This window comes from Rhineura floridana, chromosome 3 (assembly GCF_030035675.1).
Source record: "Rhineura floridana isolate rRhiFlo1 chromosome 3, rRhiFlo1.hap2, whole genome shotgun sequence".
In the NCBI taxonomy this organism is placed as follows: domain Eukaryota; kingdom Metazoa; phylum Chordata; class Lepidosauria; order Squamata; family Rhineuridae; genus Rhineura; species Rhineura floridana.
In genome coordinates, this window is record NC_084482.1 from 120,199,540 (window position 1) to 120,223,007 (window position 23,468).

Consider the following 23,468-nt stretch of genomic DNA (forward strand, 5'->3'; position numbering starts at 1 on the left):
AGCCACAGCTCTTACCTAAGACCTCTGGTGCTGTTAGCACACTAGTTATCTAGGGGGAGGGTTTCACTAGTGTTGTGTGCTCCCGATTTCAGAAAAGAGAGGTGGAGATGCACTGCAACCAGCACAACACTAAGTATGTCTTTATCCTGGTGCTTCTTCAGGCATGTTGCTTCACCTTGCTCCATGGGTACAATTCATATAACTTGAGATCACACATTTTAGAAAAAGACTGCTGTGAATACCCCACTGTTTCCCAACTTTTGGGGTGCAGACCTTGTTCAAATAACATTCCCATATTGGGAGAATTTGCCCTTTCTGGTGGTGTGGCTCAAGGACTATGTTTGCCACAGAAAGAAACTTCTATTCTGCATTCTAACAGAAATGTCCATACATTTATTTATTTATTACATTTATATACTGCCCCATAGCCAAAGCTCCCTGGGCAGTTTACATAAATTAAAAACAATGAACATTAAAAACAAATTTTTCTTCCCTCCAAGGAGGCTCCCGGCAGGCAGGCATGGTTCAGATGCGGAGGCAGCAAAGGGCATTTCTTTCAGCCCTCAGCTCCCAACTGCAGTCTTCACTATTCCTATTCCCATACTTTCTTCTTTGTCACGCTGCCCTCTCAAAAGGCAATACAGGACATCGATTCTAAAATTTTCAATAAATAATTAAATAAATAAAAAGCTTTCGACAAGATACCTCACCAAAGACTCCTGAGTAAGCTTAGCAGTCATGGAATAAGAGAAGAGGTCCTCTTGTGGACCAGGGACTGATTAGGAAACAGGAAGCGGAGAGCAGGAATAAATTGACAGTTCTGTCAATGGAGGGATGCAGAAAGTGGAGTCCCGCAAGGATCAGTATTGGGACCTGTGCTTTTTATCTTGTTCATAAATGATCTAGAATTAGGGGTGAGCAGTGAGGTGGCCAGGTGTGCTGATGATACTAAATTGTTCAGGGTTGTTAGAACAAAAAGGGATTCTAAAGAACTCCAAAAGGTTATCTTCAAACTTAGTGAATGAGCAGTAGAATGGCCAATGTCACTCAATGTAAAACAAGTGATGCGTGTGGCGGCTAAAAATATTGGGGAGTCTACGACTAATGCACCAGCACAAAGATTTCCACTTGCACAAGGGAACTTTTTCTCCTTCCCTTCTCCCATGTGTGTCCCGCTCCCGCACCCTCCGCAAATCTGTAGGGGGGGCAGGTTGGGGCAGCCCCTAGAAGAGATTTTGGAGGCGGGCTGAGAAAAGAGAGGGGGAAAGACCCATTGAGCAAGTGGAAATCCTTGTTTCTTAGTGCTACTTTGGATACAAGCAAACCCTTAATTTCACATAGACGCTCACAGGTGCCTGAACTAGCAGTGACTCACCAGGAACAACACTTTGGTGTCGTAATGAATAGCTCACTGAAGATGCTAACTCAGTGTGTGCAGCAGTGTCAAAAAGGCAAATTGCACGCCAAGAATCCTTCCGATGTTCTGCCTCCAGAAATGGAGTTATCCAAGATGTAACACGGCTTTAGTTGAGCAACGTGTCAACCCTAACATATATATATATATATATATATATATATATATATATCAGCAAAGACGAGATCCTGTTCTTTCTGTCTGGATTTTTGTTTTATGAATTAGGGCGGGCAAGGAAGCTGACGGGTAAATAAATTTAAGTAGATTCACCTTTGCTGCAATTTGGGTGTATGTGTGTTTCGTATGGGTTTTTAGCTAAACTGCGTCCCTATCTTCCTGTTCACCTGCTTCCTCAGGTGATACATGCCCTGGTCTCCTCTCGCTTAGACTACTGCAATGCGCTCTACGTGGGGTTACCCTTGAAAACGGTCCGGAAATTACAGCTGGTACAGAACGCGGCGGCACGCTTGATTACGCATAGCCGTCGCTGGGATCATATCACCCCAGTGTTATTAGATCTTCACTGGCTACCAGTTGTCTACCGGGCCCAATTCAAGGTGTTGGTGTTGACCTTTAAAACCCTATACGGTTTCAGCCCAGTATATCTGAAGGAACGCCTCCAGAATCACCGATTGTGCCGCCTGACGAGATCAGCCTCGCAAGACCTTCTCTCCGTCCCACCGGTGAGAACAGCTAGGCTGGTACGGACCAGAGAGAGGGCATTCTCTGTTGTGGCCTCCACCCTCTGGAACTCTCTCCCTTTCGATCTCAGACATGCTCCCTCCCTGTCCAGCTATCGCCGAGCCTTGAAAACCTGGCTGTTCAGGCAGGCCTACAAGATTGGGACAGATTAATTTATGTTACAATTGAATTAATGAATGGTTTTTTAGCTTAAAATTTGATTATGTTGATTTATATGTATTGTTTTTATTCTTGTTGTTCGTCGCCTAGAGTGTCCCTAACCCGGACAGATAGGCGGCTGAAAAATAAAATTTATTATTATTATTATTAAAAATCCATTATCATTCTACCCACCTGCAATACTAACAGTGGGGTATATTGCATCGTTGTGGTATGGAATGAAAGTTACTGTCTCAGCCTTAGCTTGACTCCCAGCTTTATGAAACGACAACGATCGGGTGCAATTGTACTATTATAATCCGGTCCTGCACTGGACTACACTGCGGGATTCTTCTTTCACCCCGATCCCTCAACTTCCAATATTCACCGAGTTTGTATTGTGGCGGTTTTGTAAATCGCTCGTTCTCAGTTTCTACTCTCCCAGCCTGCATATAGGGACAACGGACATGAGTTAGAGAGAGCAAGAGGATTTCTTTTTGGCGCTGACTTTTGTTTCAGAAATTTGGGGAAGGAAGGTGAATTTAGCTGCTGTCCAATCACAGCGTTAAAATCTTTGATTTCTTCATTGATTTCTATGGGCAGCTCTCACTTCCGTCCCAGCCCAGGAGACTTTTAAAAATGGCTTCTGCAAGGAGAACTCGGAAATCAATATACGGAGGATGAGACGGTCCGCTCTATTTTTCATATCTCTGTATTGTCTTCTGTTCTGTTGCTACATCCAGGTACTTCACTAAATACTTCCGGGTCGTGCAGGTCTCTAGTTGCCGAGTAGTGGTTCCGGTGTGCTTGGTTCCTGGGGACGCTCTCTTGGGGGTGAGATAGGGCAGGTGTTCCTCCTCTTCTTTCTTTGGTTCAGCTGATGCTTGATGGAGTTGTGGGAGCTCTCTGGACTGTAGCTGCTGGTATTGCAATCCTTGCAGAGTGAGGATCTTCTCTCAGCACCCAGCCCCTCTCGGTCGCGAACGGCCGTTGATACTATTAAGGGGTAAACATTACAAACAAGGAGTGCCCTACAACTCCCACCACCGCCACCATCACCATGGGTCTCCTTGTGGAAATGCTTGATCCAGACCCTGAGGGGGGTTTGTGTACATTCAAAATCTCAATCCTAAGCACACTTATTTGAGAGTTAAATCTTGTTGAACTCAGTAGGTTTCCTATGGGTAGGAATGGGCGTCTAGGTCGAAATTCTCTATGCAGCGTCCTGTTTCTGTGTGAATATGAGCTACATAGAAGGAAAATCGGGCTTGGTGGCTTCCATAATTCCATATGTATGTGGAGAAGATCATAGACCTAGTCGTGCCATTGGAATAGCTAGACCAATATTGTCTACACAGACTGCCAGTAACGTTCTACAGTTTCAGACAGGGGGCTTTCCTAGCCCTACCTGGACATGCAAGGGATTGAACCAGGGGCCTTTTGGGTTCCGGGCATGTGCTCTTATTTCTGAACCGTTTCAAAGGGAAGGGCTGCAGTTGGTGGCATTCTGCTCTCTGAATCTCTTAAACATACAACAATCAGGACACTGGCAATTCTAGTGTTTTAAAACAAGATTGTTCTGAAATAAGGGGCAATTTCTTAATAATGGGATTCCAAAATCTGGCCTGGTTTAAAAAGGTGCTGTTTGATTCGTGACTGTCATGATGTTATGGATGTTGTTATTACTGTTATAGCTGCAGGTTGTTTTAAAACCCTTGCTTTAATCAAACATCTTTTAGGCTCTTAAGTGGGATACTTAGTGCTTATATCCTGAAGCTAAGGGTACCATAATCTCTTAAAACAAGTAATCGTCGTAGAATTGAGAGCATCCTGCACTATAGCACCAATTTGAAGGGGGGGGGGGATATACAGAGACAGATACTTTATTTGTGCCATGAGTGAGGTGAGAGTGGGAGACTTGCTTTCTACCTAACCTATACGATCCTGAATTAAACCCTATTAGTTATTCACAAAAATCAGTGATGGTTGAAACATTTTACTTAGCGTGGCCCTTGGAAGTACAAACAGTCTCAGACACTCCTCTGTATTGCATCACTGCTTATTATGGGCCTTGTTAAGCTTCCCTTCAGGAGTTTTATTGATAGTAGACTTAATTGGATTTTTCAAAGGATCTGAAATATCTTCCAGATTTATATAGAGTGTCACAGATATGGTCTGCTGAGTTCTTACATAACTAGAGCTGAAAAGAAGTCAAAATGTTAGAATTCCCTAACAATTATTTCTTACTTCCCCATAGGTTTATTTTGAACATATGTTACAAATATGGCTGTCTCTCTTATTATAAAATGGGGTGGGCAGGAATTTTTGATAACCACCTTGTCAGAAGAGGACACAGTGCTGGATCTCAAGCAGTCTCTCAAAGGACTTACTGGAGTGCTTCCAGAGCGCCAAAAGCTGCTTGGACTTAAAGTAAAAGGTAATATTTCTTTCCCACTCTGCCTTTCACCATTTAATGGGGATGGAGAAATAGAGCTGGTTGTCAAATTGTCCAGCTGTTAAGGCATATCCATAGCCTATTGTACTGTATTAATGTAAGTTAAGTCAAAGGTCCAGGTTTTCTTCTATCACGCTCCATCTTTAAGCATGGGGAAGTACCTCCCCCCCCCCCGATAAATGGGGTGGGCTTCTGTGTTCCTTTAAAAAAAAAAAAACTAGGATGGTTAACAACACACTTACAAAGCAAGAATGGAGACTCACAATATGCAAATCTCCTCTGTGTTAAGAGATCCTATACATAGAAGTGCCTTGCTTGATCACTTCAAGGTTCCTGTAGCCCAGCATTTCTTGCAAGAATAGCAGCAACCAGTAAGTACTAGGTGACCTGCAAGAAACTGGCTTGTGGCTCAATTCTCTTTTGCTGAACCTACACTATCAGGAGAGGGACAGAAAGAAGAAACTCTGGGTTATATCCAGTGAAGTTGTTACTACATGGACTTCGGCCTGCACAGTAGGACCATGTGCCCCCCATCTCCTCTGGAGGACTGAGGGAACCCCGAGAACAGATTTGGAGGTAGGGAGAGGGGAAGTCCTATTGTGCAGATGGAAGCAGTTGCACTAACAGGATGACTTCACTGGGTACAATCCTTTGAAAGTAGTTTCATGAGCCCAAGGGAAATTTGTAGCCCAGTTCTTTGCATGTTCACTCCACAGCAAGTCTCACTGTGATCATTTGAACTTAGTCCCTAGTAAATGTGTGTTTAGGATTACAGCCTTAGAAATATTTTTCACAAAGTGCTCTGCCACATAGCATAGTGGTTCTAAAAGGAAGTGTAAGGATACATCCACATCATATAGTTAAAGTACTATTATACCACTTTAACCGTCATGGCTTTTCCCATAGAATCTTGAGAACTGTAGATTGTTAAGACCCCTGCAAAGAGTTCCCTATTCCCCTTTCTCCCAAAGAATCCTGGGAACTAGTTTGTTAAGGGTGCTGAGAGTTGTTAGGAGATCCAGTATTCCCCTCCTAGAGCTGGGAATTGTATGATGCAGATGCAGCCTATTTTTTTAAAAAAAAAATGTTATAGGATAGCCTGAGACTCAGTTGTTCAAAGAAGAAAAGTCAAAAAGTCCACTGGGCTAGTGCAAAGACCTTGTGGGAGCCTTAACAGTTCTTTGAACTCTGGCCAGAATTACCAGTTTTTCTAATCTAGAAGTGAAAGAGAAATCTTTCTGAACATCTGATAGAAGTATTGAAGCAAAAATAAAATGTAAAACTGTGTCGGGGAGCTAGAGAGACAATCTTACTCTTGGTTACTAACAATGCAATCTTATATCACATCTTCTGAGAAGTATAATCCTATATACACTGGCAGTGTGTGTATAGATTATAGCCTAAGGTAATACATTAGTGTCTAAAAAAATTGTACAGGTTAGGTGAAATGAAAAGAGGAAAAACACCTGCAGAGGAAATTGCTCAATTTTACTGAAAAAACTATGATCTGTTTATATTGCAGGCAAACCAGCGGACAATGATGTTAAGCTTGGATCACTAAAATTGAAACCAAATACTAAAATCATGATGATGGGGACACGTGAGGAAAGCTTGGTAAAATATATTTTTGTTCTATTTAAAAATGCACACACACAAAATCTAATAGTTACAGTACAGAAAAATATGATTATGACCAAGAAATATAATTGCACAGAAATGACTTAAGGTTCTGATTTTATATGTATATATGAGAACAGACAGCATAATACATTTTCCTAATAGATCTTAACTGATAAAAAGTTGTTCAAGACAAAAGTTCTTCTATATGTGGCAAGAATAGAAGCTGTTCCATTTGCTTTCCATATTGTTTACTTCAGTTTGTCCCTAGCTGTATCTCATAAGCTTTTTGGCAGCCTTTAAAAGGGGGTAAGATACCGCTTCCATTAGACTTTCAGTTGATAATATTTCCTTTGATATTGCTTTCTATGCTGTTACTGTATTATGTTGTTTTATGGTTTTAAATTGTGTGTTTCATTATAATTATTATTTTATTTATTAGACTTTTATACTGCCTGACTAGCAGTAGCTCTCAGGGCGGTGAACACAAGAAATACAATAAAATCACACAATATAATACAACAAAACATATAAAAATAAAACAATCTAAAATCAGTTACAACAAATTTTAAAAATTAAGTTAACTTAAATTAAAATGCCTCGGAAAAGAGGAAGGTTTTAACTTGGCGCCGAAAGGATAACAATGTCGGCGCCAAGCGCACCTCCTCGGGGAGACTATTTCACAGTTCGGGGGCCACCACTGCATTGAACTTAGTGTAAAGAAATATTTTAATAAATAAAAGTGCCTCCCACTTTAAACATATCCCCTAAAGTCTCTCTCCACCCCCTTTCCAATTAATCTCTCATGATGCCTTTTTTACAATTTAGAATACTGGAAATGCCACAAATTGCAAGCAAATGTCTTTTCTCACACTGCTGTATTTATTGAGTTCCTCTCTTCTTAAAATAGGAACTGCTGCTTAAGATTGGGCTCCTGCTAGGAGGAAGGGCGGGATATAAATCAAATAAAAAATAAAAGAAAAATTCCTTCCGTGTTCAGCTTTCTCCATGCTCTTGAATAATAATAATAATAATAATAAATTTTATTTCTAGGCCGCCTATCTGGCCGTGTCAACGGCCACTCTAGGCGGCGTACAAAATCAAGTAAAATACAACATATAAAATACACATATAACCCAAGAACTTTGATATAAAATTAAACTTCCTTTGACCCATTGATTATTCAACCTTGGAGACAATGAATTTTCTGCCTTCTTCCAACCAAAATAACTGCATTTTCTCAAAGTAGCCAAATTACATGGGTCAATGCCATTCTCTTAATTTGCCTTATTCTGATTCTTTGGATTAAATCACAGATGGGGAACCTTTTTGGCTCCAGCAGCCAGATCTTTATCTGGTCCCACCCCATGGCCAACTTTGACAGGTAGGTGGGGCAACCCACCTGCCAATCACATGGCATCATGATAGTGTCATATGATTGATGGGTAGGTTGTCAAGTCCAGCTGTCAAAATCCCTTGCATGGTGTTCTAAAGCTTGGGAACCACAGTGCATATGGTGTTGCTAATCCTATGATTTGTAAGCATCCCCACACTTTTCATTTCCACCTTTCATGTCAGAGGTGGAAAGGAGCTTGGGGGGGGCTTCAAAGAGCAGTGCTGGGAAGAAAAATAAAAAATGTAGTTTTGGAGGTGGGTGGATGCAGAAGTGTAAGTAATTTCATTTTCTGTAAAAATTCCAAAGCAGAAAACATATTTTCATACTAACTTGTGTTAGTTTGTTTTGCTTTGTTACAGGAGGATGTCCTTGGGCCACCCCCTGATAATGAAGATGTAGTCAACGACTTTGATATTGAAGAGGAAGTTGTTGAAGTAGAGAACAGGTGAGTTGTTGATGTGCAGAGAAACAATTGGTTGGTTTATAAAGATGCAACAGCCACATATCATTTATATTGTCTGTGTTCAGGGAAGAGAATCTGCTTAAAATCTCCCGCAGAGTTAAGGAGTACAAAGTAGAGATATTGAACCCTCCACGGGAAGGAAAGAAATTGTTGGTCCTAGATGTTGATTATACCCTGTTCGGTAAGTGATGTTCTTCATTTTCAAAACATTATTCATTGTTTAATGTTGCTGTATACCCTGTGGGTGATATCCAACTACATCATACTCAGAATAGATCCATCAAAATCTAGAGACAAGTTCCTTAAATCCATTGATTTCATTGGGTCTATTGAATTGAATTGACTGTTGACCTGCATGTATGTTTTATTCTAACCTTCACAAGCTAGCTTGAAATAACTAATAAATACAATATATCAAACCATAAAGACATTAAAGGAAACCAACAAACTAACAACTAAAACGGCAGCTGCCATAACGTAAAACAAAAAGAAAACCTTCAGTAAAAAGGTAAACAGAGCCAAGCACATTTTTTTAACAAAAAATCTATAAGGGCAACAAATTCTTTTCCCAGTAAGTTCCAAAGATGTGGGAACATCACAGAAAATGGCCTGTGCCTGGTATCTGTTGATCTAATGCCTCTTGGTGCCAGACCAGACAGCACAGGTTCCGAAGCTGATCTCTGGGTATGGGTAGGTTCAGGTAGTTCTTCAGGAAACCTGGTCCAAAATTGTTCAGGGCTTTAAAGCTCAAAACCAGCACTTTAAATTGAGCCTGCAAAAGAGTAGGCAACCAGTGCATCTGCTTGAGAATTTGGTATCATGTAGTCTTGATGTTCACTTCCTTATTTTTGTCTTTCAGCCTTGTAAATGGATTCGGAATTATATTTTATTGAAACTCTTGTTGTGTTGACTACAAGACAATTGTAGCTCTTGTTGTGTTTAAAACAAAACTATTTGTTTTTGAAAGCCTTCAGTATCTAATGTAAAGCTTGTGTATTTGAAGCACTGAAATGACCAAGCAAAGTTTCTTGAAAAGAAAAAAACCTTCAAGTAACTTCTAAAAAGAGTAAAACAAATTTCTCGGTTTGAAATAACTATTCCGGAATGGACTGATCCCATGTTGAGCTTGTATCAGAATGAATGGTTTTTAAAAACTTGATCTGAAAGGTTCCAGAGGGGTAGTTTCATTTGTTGTGGGATATACTTTTTCATTGCCTGCATCTAATGAAGTGGACTTTTGTCCATGACATCTTATGCCACAATGAATTGGTTAGTGTTGTATCCAAATAAATTCTAAGAGTAGACCAGTTGAAATTAATGGACCTGAGTTAGTCATGTCCATTACTTTCAATAGGCCTACTCTGAGGAGAGCTAGAGTGTTGGATACAAACCTTAGTTCATAAGATGTTGTAGGGATTTTTGTTTTAACTCTGAAAGTCTCTTTTTCATCTGCTGTTTTCATTGGATCCCTTCCAGGTAGGATTGGGCATTAGAATGAATGTTTGTTTATATTTCACATCTCTTCTGTGAGAGAGAGTGATGCAACAATAGTGTGTATGCAGCAAACGTGGAACTATCCTGAGTCCTTAGACAAACCGTGTCAAGAAATTTTAGTTGAGACTTTGAACCCTGGTTTAAGATCCTGGTTGGTATACTGACATTGAACCATAGTTCCCTGTTTCAGACATAAGAGAGCACTGTAACTTAAGCTAACCTGGATCTGTGTGTCTAAGGGCAGCAGGTGAGGAGTGCATGTAGGTCCAATGCTTGTTCCCAGCTTGGTAAACTATGGGTTAGCAACCCAGGAATGTTACATCTACAAGGGGACAGAGCTATCACGCCATTCGACAAGATAATTTATTTTTATGATGTTGGCAGGATTTATCTGCTGATGAAATGTTGACTCTTTCCAGAGCCTCTCCCTGATTAAAGCAGGATTGGGCACCATGTGTGCAAATAGGTCCACACAGTTCTCTTTCCTGGTCCAACATCTGGGTCTGCAGAAAACATTTTTTTTAAAATAAAATTCTTCTGCCTATCAGGAGGAATGTAGGGCTAGTTTCTACTTTCCTGCTTTCTATTCCTTGCCAAACAGCTGACTGGTGAGATTTTTACCTTTTTTGAATGGGCTGCACCACACAGCTCTGGATACTGTTGACATACCTTTTTGAATGGAGTGTAGATTTATGTCGCAGCAGAGGTAAGGAAAAACATGTTGGCATTCAAAGAAAATTTTAAGCTGCTGACATGAACTGGCTGACTTTCTTCTCAGACCATAGATCATGTGCAGAGACTGGGATTGAGCTGATGAGGCCATACCTGCATGAGTTCCTGACATCGGCATATGAAGACTACGATATTGTAATTTGGTGTAAGTTATTTACTTTGCAAACTGCATTATCCATAGAAATACTGTAAACTCAGTTTGCATATTTTGTGCAATGCTAGATATTGCACCTTCTTTTGTATGAAATCTCTTGAGTCAGCAGTCATGAGAGGTGGTTTAATGAAGGCTTTCATCCTTGCGGGATAGTCAGCACAGAGTCCCTGCGCAAATAAAACTCAATACTTGATTAAATACATCCTCCTTAATATGCTTTTTGGCGCAAGTATTCTGGTCCAAAAAGTGGGTTATGAATCCCTGTTGGCAGTAAACATGGGCTGTGATCCAAAGAGCTACTTTAGGTAACCCAAAGCCTTGGGAATGCCCAGTAGACTCCTGACTTTCCCCTCTAAATGCAGATTGCCGTGTCTTACTGCAAACTGCTAGGAAACTTCAACTCTGTTTCAAATTAGGCTTCTCATGCCACATTGGGGCTGTGTGTGTGTGTGTTGCTGTTGGAGAAATGCAAATCAAAATCTCCCTTGAGTGTGTGGAATTAGTTGCATGGTTCTTTGGCTCTAGGCCATGAGAAGGAAAACACTCTCAATACTAGCTAGTGTATTGAACCAGTTTATTTGTCACTTCCCATTTCTCCTTTTGCAATGCTCCCCCCTTCTCGTACTTGTATCAGATTAAACAATTGAACAGAGTAATCTGAATTGTGCACAAACCCTTGTATTTTAACAGCTTTTTCTTGTTAATACATTGAATACTATGTACTTTCTGTTTCAGCACGTTGACAATAACTCAGGCTTAAAAATAGTCCTAGAGGCATCTAGAATAATCAAAGAAACAGAAGCTCAGATAAATAAGAATGCACAGAGCTACAGTGACACAGTGGTAGAGCTGAATTAGAGAGTAATTCAGAGGCGCATCTCACATAATTGCCACAAATAAGCAGAGAATAAAGGCTAAACTGAAAACCAATTAAGACGAGAGTGGTCTTGCTGCATCTAAAGCTAATTTGTCATCTGCAGTTCATTAATAATTACCCAGAAGATAATAACTTGGTATAAAAGTCTGATATAATAGACCAGCTATTTACCTGAAACGATTTTTTTCTTTCAGCTGCTACCAATATGAAGTGGATTGAAGCTAAAATGAAAGTAAGCCCTGTGTGAAAACTTGTGTGTGTTTTGATTTTTGTGCGTCTTAGAATATTCTTTGCATGGTCTGCTTTACAAAATGATATATAATTTTTAACATGACACAAATCTGTTAAGTGTTAAACTAGCATAATTAAATACATTGGCTTGGACCTAAGCTCTGCGAATGTCTCCTTCCTGTCATGGAATGCTTCTCCTGGTGCAAAGGGATAGGGAGATCATTTTCCTTTGCAGCTCTCTGGAAAATCTGCTCCGGCTGTTTGAGGTACCCAATGGAACAATGTGGAGTGTGTGCTGGGAGCTGAATTGGAAATTGGAATTGACAAAAGTGGGACTGATTTTTATCTTGTCTCCCTTTCCACCAGTAAGAGCCTCTGTTGGATCAGAGTCCCTTCCAACTCAGGATCCAAGCTAATGGGAACAACTTCCAAAGGTGCTTCTTGGGAATGCTGTTGGTTCAAAGGGGCCTATTTGTGAATAGCAAATTTACCTCAGTTTAAACTGAAAGCACTTGCCAAAACAGCAGCAATATATCTGTTTTTTAAAAAAAGAGGGGCCTAGCTCCTGCTCCTGGGACAGTATTACGTTTTCCCTTTGGACCTCTTAATCCATCTCTGTGGAGATGGTTCCCAGAGGAATGCACCAGTATGGATCTGCAGGTTGTGTGAAAGGGCAAGAGCAAATGTCTGTGTCCTCCAGCTTGAGTTGTTTCTTTCCCCACAGAGTAGATATTTAATGAATTTGTACAAAATTTTCATGAACTGATAATTCAGTGAAATGCACACCAGTTTTCTCTCTACTAGCCCTGCAAAGCTTGTGACGTACCAAGCTGATCACAGTCAACCTGCCATGTATAGCAGCCTGCAAGGAGCTGAGTAAAGTTCCTTTTCTTTTTCTTTCTTTCCCCCCCTTTTTTGCTGCCTGTCTGGGACTGCAAACACACTGGGGTTGCTGGCCCCTGGCAGGCTGCAGTACGTGGCTGTGGACTGCTTTCCTTTTGGTGGATTGCATGTTATGAAGGTCTGCTGTATGCCCCACTTTAGACACCACTGCTGAAAAGTTTTTGATCACTTGGTAAACGGTGGTTATCAAATCTATTGTTTTGCATGCTGAGCATTGTCTAGGTATAAGGGCACAACTTGGTCCCCTGTACATGCACATGGTGAAGGCCTTTGCACATGAAGACAAGCCCCAAGACTAGGTGTATGTGCACTTAAAGAATGTATCTAACCTCCAGGACTTGCATGTAGTTAAAAAACAGGTCATGGCATGGCAGTAGGAGGCTCTCCAATCCTGTTGTATGTGTTGTTCATGAATTGTGGAGGCTGGGCCAGCTCCACCAGGTGTGGCGATTCTGTTGGTTTGAGGGTCTTACATGAATGGCCAAAATCCTTACCAGGTTCTTTGTGTTTAATGGTCTTTTGAATCTGGGAGGAGGCAGCCAGCCATACTGACATATTTTAGCCCTCTGAGTCATCTTATAGCTGGATCCAGGCTGGCCAGAGCATGGCAGAGTTCCTGGTCCCTTCCTCCCAGCTCCACTGCATAATAAGTGGAGGAGATCCTCTATGATCTGAACTGGCTTTAGGAGCCCATATGTTTAGTACAAACCTGCACCACTCAGTTCCCATGGAGCTTGTAAGCTGCCCTGAGTGTGCAGGATATAACTGTTGGCTGTGATAACTTAGTCACAACAGCCAGTTCAGTAGCTGTTTTGTGGTTATAATTTCACAGGTGGCCTGCGTTCTCCATCTTCTTGTTTTTCTTGCCAAAGAGTGTGGCACCCATTTTCTCTGTAAAACAACTATTATTTTGGTTGCGGATTGCACAGTCAGTGTCAACTCACAGCAGCTTTGAAAGCAGCTTCCACCCCCTTCATAATCAGTCTCCTTGGAGAGTGTAGACAGCTATTTTTAGCATGTCTTGGTTCATCCTGTTACTGTTATTACTTGACAAGTGAACTGTATGAGATTTGTAAGCTACAGTAGGGGAATAGCCAATGTGCAAAATTTCATTAGCTGTTTGTTTTTGCAATGCAGGAGTTGGGAGTAAGCACCAATGCAAACTACAAGATAACATTCATGCTGGATAGTGCTGCCATGATTACTGTGCACACTCCAAGACGAGGATTAATTGATGTAAGCTTTTTTATTCCAGATGGGATTGTTTATTGTTAAAAGCAGTAATACTCATTTTAAAAATACATATTTCATTTCAGGATTAACTCCTCTATTTTCAGAGAATACCTGAGTGGTATACAGAAATAGGATATAAAGCATAATATAGATAATAAAACAGCATTGAAACATGCAAACCAACAAGAACTAAAAACTGCAGATATAAAATAGGCAAATTTGAGGAGGTGGTTTGTATGTAACATAAGAGAATCAAAAGGGTCAGAGGGCCACCTAGTGCAACTCTCCCTTCAAGGCAGAAACATCCATCCATCAGCACCCAGTCCAAAAGATTAGCATGTGCAATCCAGGCCTTAGTATGTGAAAATAGGCAACAGGTTAATCACACTAAGGAGCAACAGTTCTAGGAGACTCTCTATGTCTTTTTGGTACCTGTTAGAGACGTTCCTCTTTCAAAGTGCCTTCTAAATGGAAATTTTTATTCCAGTTGGTATCTGTACTGACCTTGAAATTGTGTGTGTATGCAATTGAATAAAATAAATATATACATTTTAATTGTATTGTGAAATCACTTCAAGGCACTTCATAGGAAGCAGTTCATAAATGAAATTAACAAGTGTGCCAATCCATAAGAGAAATACAGTTTGGCTGACTTGCTGGAGACACAGAGACTTTGTGCACTCCAGAAAGATGTCTGTGGGTTGCATCAAACAAAGTTGTCCCATTAGCACAAAGATTTCTACCTGTGCAATGGGACTTCTTCCCCTCCTCTCCTGCCCCCCCATGCTCACCCCCAGTCTGTTTTGGGATTTCTCCCAACCCTCTGGAGCAGTTGGGGGGGCAGTCAAGGGGAAAGAGAGAGAGAAGTCCCATTGCACAGCTGGAAGTACTTGCACTAATGGGACAATGTTGGATCCAATGCTGTATCTCCAGATGACTTCAACAAGCAAGCTAATCTGTGTCTCTCTTGTAGCATATGGCTTGGCACAGTTACTTTAATCTCTTAGAACTGTTCCTCAGGAATGTTACTGTGATAACCCTGTTCCATGCTTGTAGCTTGCTGAATATATGGCACCATATGATGTTTTGGTGGATGAAAATTTCCTTTTGTGGCTGGGGTAGCTCAGCATGCTTTGAAAATCGTTAGAGATCATCCTGCTACAGATGTACCCAAGATTTCTTCTAATATGCAGTGTTGAAAGAGAAATGGACCTTTTGTATTGAGCCTCATTAAATAACCACTTAAATGATTTTTAACAACACTTCCATGAAAAATGAAAGGAGGATTTTAATGATTTAAAGCTCTTCTGCTTTTATTAAATGAATTTAATAAGTTCATTTTTATAATGTAAGGTAATTATCAATGGAAACTAAAGTTGCCACTTGAAACAAATGTCCTCCCACAAAGGAAATGGGGGACCTGAATTTGTCTCTGATCCTTTGCAGATAAATTGGGGGGCTTCTGGTTAAATTATTAGCTTGGCCTCTTAGTCGTTTTAAAATGGAAATATTTTATTTATTTATTTAGAACACGCTCTAAACTGCTTAATAGTTTAACAATCTTAAAAACATCATATTAGTGGCCTATTTCCTAGGGCACAAATGAGAAGGAATGGAAAGAATCTTTATACAGTAAAAACAGAATACAGATGATGAACTCTGGTGTTGAAATGCTGTTTTGCTTGAGGTTTTTTTCTGCAACTTTACATCTGCAGGTGAAACCCCTAGGTGTCATATGGGGCAAATTTTCAGAGTTTTACAGCAAGAAAAATACTATTATGTTTGATGACATTGGACGAAATTTTCTGATGAACCCACAAAATGGACTAAAGGTAATTCTTAGTATTCTTGTCTACATGCCAACTTGCCTAAAGGAGGAAAGCTCAAGTGGGTTGAAATTTGGAAAGTGGTGCCAGTATAATCAGTACATGCCAAGAAGCACCACTTATATTGCATTTACATTGGAACAAGTCTTTGATCCTATTGATGTCACTGCTGATTAGGTGGTGTGCCACTGTTGCACCGTCATGCCTGTGTCTGTATGCCTCCCTCCATCCTGACATAGCCATGTGGGAACCATGGGTGAAATCCAAAGCTCTCAGCAGGTAAGCACTTCCCACATTCCTCCATGGCAAAAATGATCTATGAATGGGTATTCGTTGGTTGTGCTGACCATCCCTTTCTTCAGAAAGAATGCAGGGGTGGGGGAATATACAATGCTGCATGTGCACATTTGAGGTTTTGGATTTCATCTATCAACTCTGATTACTTTGATGTTATCCCTTATGAAAACCTTGGGATTATCATATATTTGCGTTGTCATCCTCCAAGTTGCGGAGAGCAGCATTTTTGGCCTCACAACCAGCCTGTGAGGCAGCTTAAATTGAGAGAGCATGACTTGCCGGGATACCAGATGAACTTCAAAGCTCAGATAGCATTTGAATCTGAATTTCTGTTATCCAACCCCAGCACTCTAGCCATTGTACCACATCTTTCCCATGACAAAGCTCTCAGAATGGTCTTTGGAAGCTGGTTTGTTTTTTTTTGTGGGGTGGTGGAGGCTGGAGACAAAATGTTTTGTAGCAATCTGGCAGTGGCTTACCAATGTTTTTTGATGTGGAGGTATTTGAGAGCTGGAAATACCTGATTAATGTGAGACAACGTAGGCAATTTGTGCTTCATTACCTCGACAAATGGAATAAGAGAAAAGGATGGAAATTTGAAGACATAGCATTCTAATTTTTTAAGCATTCATGTTATATGATATTTAGTGTGAAATGCATGGAACATGCCCTAACTCAATAGTTCAATCCTGCATTATCCCCATATTGCAGGCAGAGGTGGACTTACATAATTGCTTATCTAAGGCTATCCAGTCACTGAATGAGAGGGAAGAGTTGAACCATGGACTTTGTGGTTCACATCTCAGTCTCTTACAGTGCAATCTTGGGCATGCCTGCTCAGAATCAAGTCCCCATTTAGATCAATGGAACTTACTCCATAGTCTTAGCCACTATGCTTGCAGTAGTTCTCCTCTTTATACCCAATGTATTTCTACTGATAACTGTTTCCCCTTTTTATGACATCAATGAACACTTACAAGGTGGCATCCGAATAGTGTTGTTTTTGTTGTAATGCAACACAATGGCACAGGCTTCTGTAGGGACCTGTCAGAAGTATTAAAGGCTAGGAGAGAAATTTGGTTCGAATGAAATGAAGGGACAGCATGTATGTATTCTGAAATGGTTGTCAACAGAGTTACATGTCTTTTTTGCCTCTCAAACATCTTGCTTGTTTTGGAAAGTGCTTGTCCTGGAAAAGACATCTGGTTCTCATGATGCAAGCATTTCACTTTGTAAAGTCTCTAGTTCTTGAGAAGCAGTGACAGACGAGTGCAAATTGCTTTAAAAGTGCTGCTCAACTGGATGGAGACTTGATGGAGCACACCACTGACAGAACGGTATCATTGCCTGCCCCTGGGAAAACAGAGCCAGTGTGCTGCATCTCAAACTTTTATTGACAGCAAGACAAATCGGAGATGACCGTTTATGAGAAATGTTGCTGTAGAAAGAGTCAAGATCAGATGTTCTACCAGAGGCAATTGAATTTAATCAGCCATTCCATGTGGGATTAGTTTATTGTCCGCAAGCCTTTGATAAATGTGACAAGTGGTGCTTGGAATGAGTTTTATAAGCCTCTCAAAAGGACATGGTTGCCATTGGAGACTCCTGTGACAAAGATAATCATTGTCTCTCCAGCTTATTTTGTGTATCCCTTGCAATTAAATGTGTACAGTGTGCTCTTATTTCCTCTTGGATGCAGGGTTTTTTGATAGGCTGAAACCTGCAACAGCATATTCTCTTGCAGAGCTTAAGGAACGATTCAGTTCAGTCCCTGCCATCTCCAGTTAAATGGTCTTGGATGCCAGTCAGAGTAGACAATAGTGGGTTAGGCCCTTAATTTATTAATTTACAAGGCCCTTAACAGCTTTGGTCCAGGATACCTCAAGGACTGCCTGATTCCTTATATCCCTGCCCAGTCACTCAGATCTTCAGGGGTCCCCCATGTCTCAGATCCACCAGGAGCGGTTCATTCAGTATTGTGGGGCCGACTGTGGAACTCTCTCCCAATTGAAATCAACAGGCCCAGGTTTATTTTATGTTTTTACTTTGTTTTTATTGTTTTAAACACCATATTACTTGATTGAGAGCCAGTGTGGCATAGTGGTTGGAGTGTTGGACTACGACCTGGGAGACCAGGGTTCAAATCCCCACACAGCCATGAAGCTCACTGGGTGACCTTGAGCCAGTCACTGCCTCTCAGCCTTAGAGGAAGGCAATGGTAAACCATCTCTGAATACCGCTTACCATGAAAACCCTATTCATAGGGTCGCCATAAGTCGGGATCAACTTGAAGGCTGTCCATTTCCATTTTCCATTACTTGACTAATTTGTTTTACTGAACTGTAAACCACTTTCAGACCATTTATGGTGAAAAGCAGTCTATAATATTGGAAAGAAATCGTTACAAACATGAAGCTGCTTTACACTGAGTCTAAAATTTCCAGGATTTCAGGTTGGGCCTTGGCCTGTAACTAAGCAGCTGTGGGCAAGCTGCATAGTCCCAAGGAGCCCAGTTGCCCCCCAGCTGGCAGTTGCGGATGAGGAAGGGGCTGGCTTCTGCAGCTGTGGCAAGCTGAGCAGGCCCTAGCCAGCTGGGGAGGACTAGCCTCAGAGGGAGGCAATGGTAAACCCCCTCTGAATATCGCTTACCAGGAAAACCCTATTCATAGGGTCGCCACAAGTCGGGATCGACTTGAAGGCAGTCCATTTCCATTTTTACCCCTTTTACCCCTTCTTTGGTTTTCTTGGGTCATGTTTTCAGTTGTAAGCTTCTCATGGCAGGGACCTGTCCTTTGTACTCTGTAGATTGCCATGCAGTCTTATAGCACCAAATATATAAATAGAAATCTTAATTGAAGATGCCTTGGATTAAATCTTAGATCTTCTGCACCCAAAGCATGTGATCTATTACTGGATAAAAGGCATACTTGTTGCCTTTGCAGCTTTAAAGTTTGCTGTGTAAATTTCACTAACTTTAGTGTTTGACTAATCAGTAACTTGGGCGTCCAGTCCAGTTACTTGACAGGCCATATGCACGGTCTTCCACTGCAAGTAAAAAAGGCTTGCAGTTGATCAGGTGAGTCTCCATTTTTATTTTGGGAGGTGACAGCTGATAGTCCTGAGGGGGCTACTTTGTGGATGATGTATGCAGGGTGCTTATTTCCTTTTTGTTGGAATGGAAGCCTGTCATTTTGAAGATTGGAAGAAGTGCAGTTCTGTGTATAGACACTAGAACACAGGATGACATGAGGGAGACTGTGCACTGGGGTTGTCTTCCTTCCTGGCAGGAAGATCAAGATTAGCCAGCATTGTTGTTTAGAAGCACGGCACGGTGCTTATGCCTGTGGCATGGAGAGGGGAAGAACATATAGAGGGGGGTTCTGGAGAATGGGAAGCGCTGGCAACAGTGGAGAGGAAGGTGTGTGGAGGGGGGAGGGGAAGAAAAGGAAGATCCTCAGAAGTGGAATGAGACCACTTCTCACCATCCTCTGACCTTTTAGATATGAGGCCATATTCATACATCTGCCTATTATTATTATTAATTGCCCACCCTTCACCAATCGGTCCCAGGGCAGGTTACAAAATGTAAAATACAGTATTGAAAAGAATTAAAACAGTAGAAAGTTGGCTAGAAAGTGGCTTGCTTTACTTTTAGAGTGGGTTAGCATTGAAGTGACCATATGTGAATTACTGTACATGAATCTTTGTATCTGCCTGTAAATTAATCTCCTTGCCTAATTCATAGAGGCAGGTAATGTAGATTCTCAAAATGCAAATTACCAGGAGTTTGAGTTCATGTTCAGATGGAGGCATGATTAACCCTTTAACGTAAACAGAGCTTTTGCTAGTTTAATTCTAGCAGTGAGTATCCTGCAACAAAGGAGAATGTTGCCCTTGAGTTCAGCTGCTGTGCTGCCATGTATGTTGCTAAATGTGACTCTGTGGTTTGTAAAATCATTCTTGCATATGCTCTAACATCTTGAGCCTTTGAGCTGCTGCATGGATATGAATAGGACACAGGGGAAGGACAAAGTCAAATTTGCATAGAATTCTTTGGACTTTTAGAGCTGGTGCAGACCTCTGCAAGAAGGGAAGGATGGAGCCGGTGACTGAGCTCAAAGATCAGGTTCTTGGATTGAAAAGGTTACAATATTATGTATTCATCAAATGCTAAAATGTTAAGTTTTGGTATGCTCTTTTCAAAAAGATATAATTTATACCTGATTTCTTTCTCCACAGATTAAACCCTTCATGAAAGCACATTTAAACAGAGATAAAGATAAAGAGCTTCTAAAACTTACCCAGTATCTCAAGGAAATAGCAAAATTAGATGACTTTTTGGAATTAAACCACAAACACTGGGAAAGGTAAGGATGAAATCTTGTCCAGCATTGTGCTGCATCAGTGTCAGATTGCCCTGCCTCCAGGCTCAGTTAAAACTGATATAAATTCTATTAGCAGTGGTCAGGAGAGGTGCAGCTGTGTAGAAATTCTAGGGAGAATTGCATCTTTGCTTTGAGGTAACAAAACATTTAAACAAGTTCTATTTGTTAGTTATTTAGCAGATTAGAAAAACAAAAAAGAATACTATAGTGGGGTGGAATCACCACAAAACTGCAGTAATCAGTATATCTGCAACCAGGGCTTCCCCAGTTACATATAAAATGAGTAGCCCCTGTGACTTTGGTAGAATCTACTTGCTGACTCAGGCTAGAGAAATCAGCACTTCTTAAAATTCTGCTAAGTAAATGCATTGTACGTGGTTTGGCAGTCTTAACTCTGCTCTTGAGATTTAACTGTAGTTGACTCCAGTGGAAATTCATACCAAGCACTTTCACATACCGAAGGAGCTAACATTTTCCTTGAGAGCTGGACCGCTGCCCCTCCTTTTCCTCCATCAGTCTGAGAGCTTCTAATCTTTGCACCACTTTTACAGCCAGGGCAGACCTGGCTCCAATAGGAATACTATTATTTTTCCTATTGTGGTTTAAAGGATTTGACTATGGGGATTTTGGTTAGATCTCTACATTATTCTGTACACGCAGATGTTGAATTCTGAACCAGCTCTACTTTGTAAGACTCTTCCCTCAAAGTAGTGAGTGTGAATATCCATATTAATATTACAGCGCTCTTGGTTGCATCATCGTTGAAGTAGCTGGTAACTCCTAACACATGCTCAGGTTGCGTATGGCCTCCTAAAAATTACGTAATGTGGACATGATTTAGCCATTTTAATATTTTGTCCTTTTCCAGCTATAAATTCTAGATTGCAATACTATTTTGACATCTCAAAAACAAGGATTTTGAGAGACTGGTTTTTTTTATACCCAAAGATTTGTTTTACTAGTTGGAACTTAACAAGAAATGAAAGATTTAAGTTGATATTCTGCTTCCTCTTCTAGAATTTTAATTTGTACTACTATTGAAAAATGTTGTTTTTCACTTATATGGCATATGAGCCCAAACAGTGCTTCTTATAACAGGATTCTTTACTCTTGGTACCCATGAAAATGATTACTTTTTTAGTAGGAGGTAATGGAAAATGAAGGAGTAAACTTGGAAGCTATTATAAATGCTTTCAGAACATCAGTAATCTAGACTTCCAGTAACAGTGTAGATTTTAAATATGCATTATTTCTCATTGTTTATGTTTTTTGCATCTATCCAGTCATATTATAAATGTTCAATGTTTGGCTTTTTCTTTAGGTACCTTTCAAAGAAACAAGGACAGTAGCTTTATTTTGTGACATTGAAGCCAAGCGGAACATAGAGACCCTTTGACCTTTCCTCTTATGTAAGCTAGAATAAAGTAGTGCTGGACACTGACTTAACCCCCAGAATGACTGCTTGTATCTGGTCTTTCCATTGGTTTGCCCTAGGTTTGTCTGTCTCGTCTGAAGATCGCCGCTAACGATGGAAAGTAAAATCATTTGCTTTTTTCTTGCATTTATCTCTGGGGTTATCATAAAAAAAGTCACTTGTACTGCTACTATAGTATCCCCAAAACTTTAAATACCATACTGTTTTGAATGGTGGGGAACCCGCCCCCATGTTCAGACCAAAAAAAATCCCCCAATCCTGAAGTTTACTATGGAGCCAGGTTTTTTGCATTCTCAGTTCTAGAAACATTTCCCTTTCCTGTTTATAATATTTAAGTCTATAAACTATAAACTGTCAAATTATGTATTCGTATGTCAAGTGTTCCTTTTGTACAAGACAGTTTTAAAGATGGAAAGCACCACTAGAGGGCCTAGATGCCTTCATGTGTGGATTGTAATACACTGTTGTGACTAGGGAGGAGTTTGATTGAAAAGCTTTCCTTTTTTTATATATATATAAAAAACTTAACTAGAGGAAAGGTTTAAACCTGAAAAGAGCTAACGCCCAATTCCTTAAAGCATGAACATTAGTTGTTCTGTTCTAGTTAAATCGTGCCAGGATACAAGCTCTTTTACTGGCAGTATTCAGCCACAGCTGTTCTAAAGTATCACTTAACTTGTGCTGCTTCAGCCTGCACTGTGGAAGTGTGATGTGCCCACTGTCTCGCATTGCTGACAGTCTCATATCATGCCATTCTGGTATTTGAAAGCAGACTGTCCCTTTCAAATAAAGATAGCATATGTTGTTCTTAAGGAACTATAGCAGGTATGCTAATAATAATAATTAATAATAATAAATGCCTTTTCTTAAAACCTGTGTTCTGTTGTTTACTCAAGCTTCATTACAAGCAAGTGTTTTGCACTTGGTTTTGTCTGTGGTACCTACAGGATTTTCATGATGGTTAGTAGTTCTCAATGTGTATAATACTCTTACCAGAATCTGACAGGGTTAGGGTTGCCAGGTTCAATCCCTGAGACTGATCCTGTATCTTTAGGAGAAGAGAGAGTCAGCCAAGTGCAGGTGTTCTTGCAACGCTATAATGGGAAAAACCACAAGGTGGAATTCTCCCTCCCCCCCCCCCCGCACAACTTTTAAAGATACAGAAGACCTCTTGGAGGCTGGGCCTGGCAACCAAGAGATCTTTTGTATCTTTAAAAGTTGTGCAGGGGGGAGGAAGAGTTCCACCTGGTGGTTTTTCCCATGACAGGGTTGCAAAAACACCTGCACGTGGCTGACTTTCTCTTCTCCTAAAGATACAGGATCAGTCTCAGGGATTGAACCTGGCAACCCTAGACAGGGTTAATGCTATTCCAGCAGTGAAACTATTTGGCAGCATAACCAGTCAATAGCATACAAATGCTGACCTATCAAGCTTGTGTCATACTAGTTGACAAATCAGAGGGTTGCAAACAGAGGCATTTCTACCATTTGGCAGTGGATCCAGAACCATGATGCTCTTCCACCTGCTACGTGGAACGGGGAGTACAGACCAAAATAGCCTTGAGTATACTTAAGTATTTTCCAGTCTGGATTTAGAATTCATTAGTAACAGAAAGGAAATTTTATGTTGGTAACTTTTCAATTTAACTCCTCAGTGACTCACCATAGTGACACCAGTCTCCAGTTTATCCAGAAGTAGTAATCTTCAGTGCACTG

General features: G+C 40.7%; 1 protein-coding gene across 5 annotated transcripts; it reads left to right on the top strand.

The window, feature by feature from the left end:
- Positions 1–2,976: 2,976 nt before the first annotated feature.
- On the top strand, positions 2,977–22,624 carry UBLCP1 (ubiquitin like domain containing CTD phosphatase 1). Of its 5 annotated transcripts, none has more exons than XM_061617510.1 (11): positions 2,977–2,997; positions 4,512–4,691; positions 6,232–6,323; positions 8,082–8,167; positions 8,251–8,366; positions 10,458–10,556; positions 11,637–11,674; positions 13,714–13,812; positions 15,525–15,641; positions 20,172–20,299; positions 21,639–22,624. In XM_061617510.1, exons 2-11 carry the CDS (start codon positions 4,538–4,540, stop codon positions 21,664–21,666), a joined length of 957 nt encoding a protein of 318 aa, XP_061473494.1. In that variant the 5' UTR covers positions 2,977–2,997; positions 4,512–4,537; the 3' UTR covers positions 21,667–22,624. The 5 variants fall into 5 exon arrangements, with proteins under 5 accessions (XP_061473494.1, XP_061473492.1, XP_061473491.1 ...); XM_061617508.1 differs by lacking the exon at positions 2,977–2,997 and adding an exon at positions 3,007–3,088; XM_061617507.1 differs by lacking the exon at positions 2,977–2,997 and adding an exon at positions 3,095–3,260.
- Positions 22,625–23,468: the final 844 nt, after the last annotated feature.

Excerpts from the sequence above, each read along its gene's own strand:
- UBLCP1 (XM_061617510.1), top strand. The coding sequence starts at position 4,538 with ATGGCTGTCTCTCTTATTATAAAATGGGGTGGGCAGGAATTTTTGATA. Across the intron at positions 8,367-10,457 it reads TGTTGATTATACCCTGTTCG|ACCATAGATCATGTGCAGAG; the intron begins GTAAGTGATGTT and ends CTTTCTTCTCAG. Across the intron at positions 15,642-20,171 it reads ACCCACAAAATGGACTAAAG|ATTAAACCCTTCATGAAAGC; the intron begins GTAATTCTTAGT and ends CTTTCTCCACAG.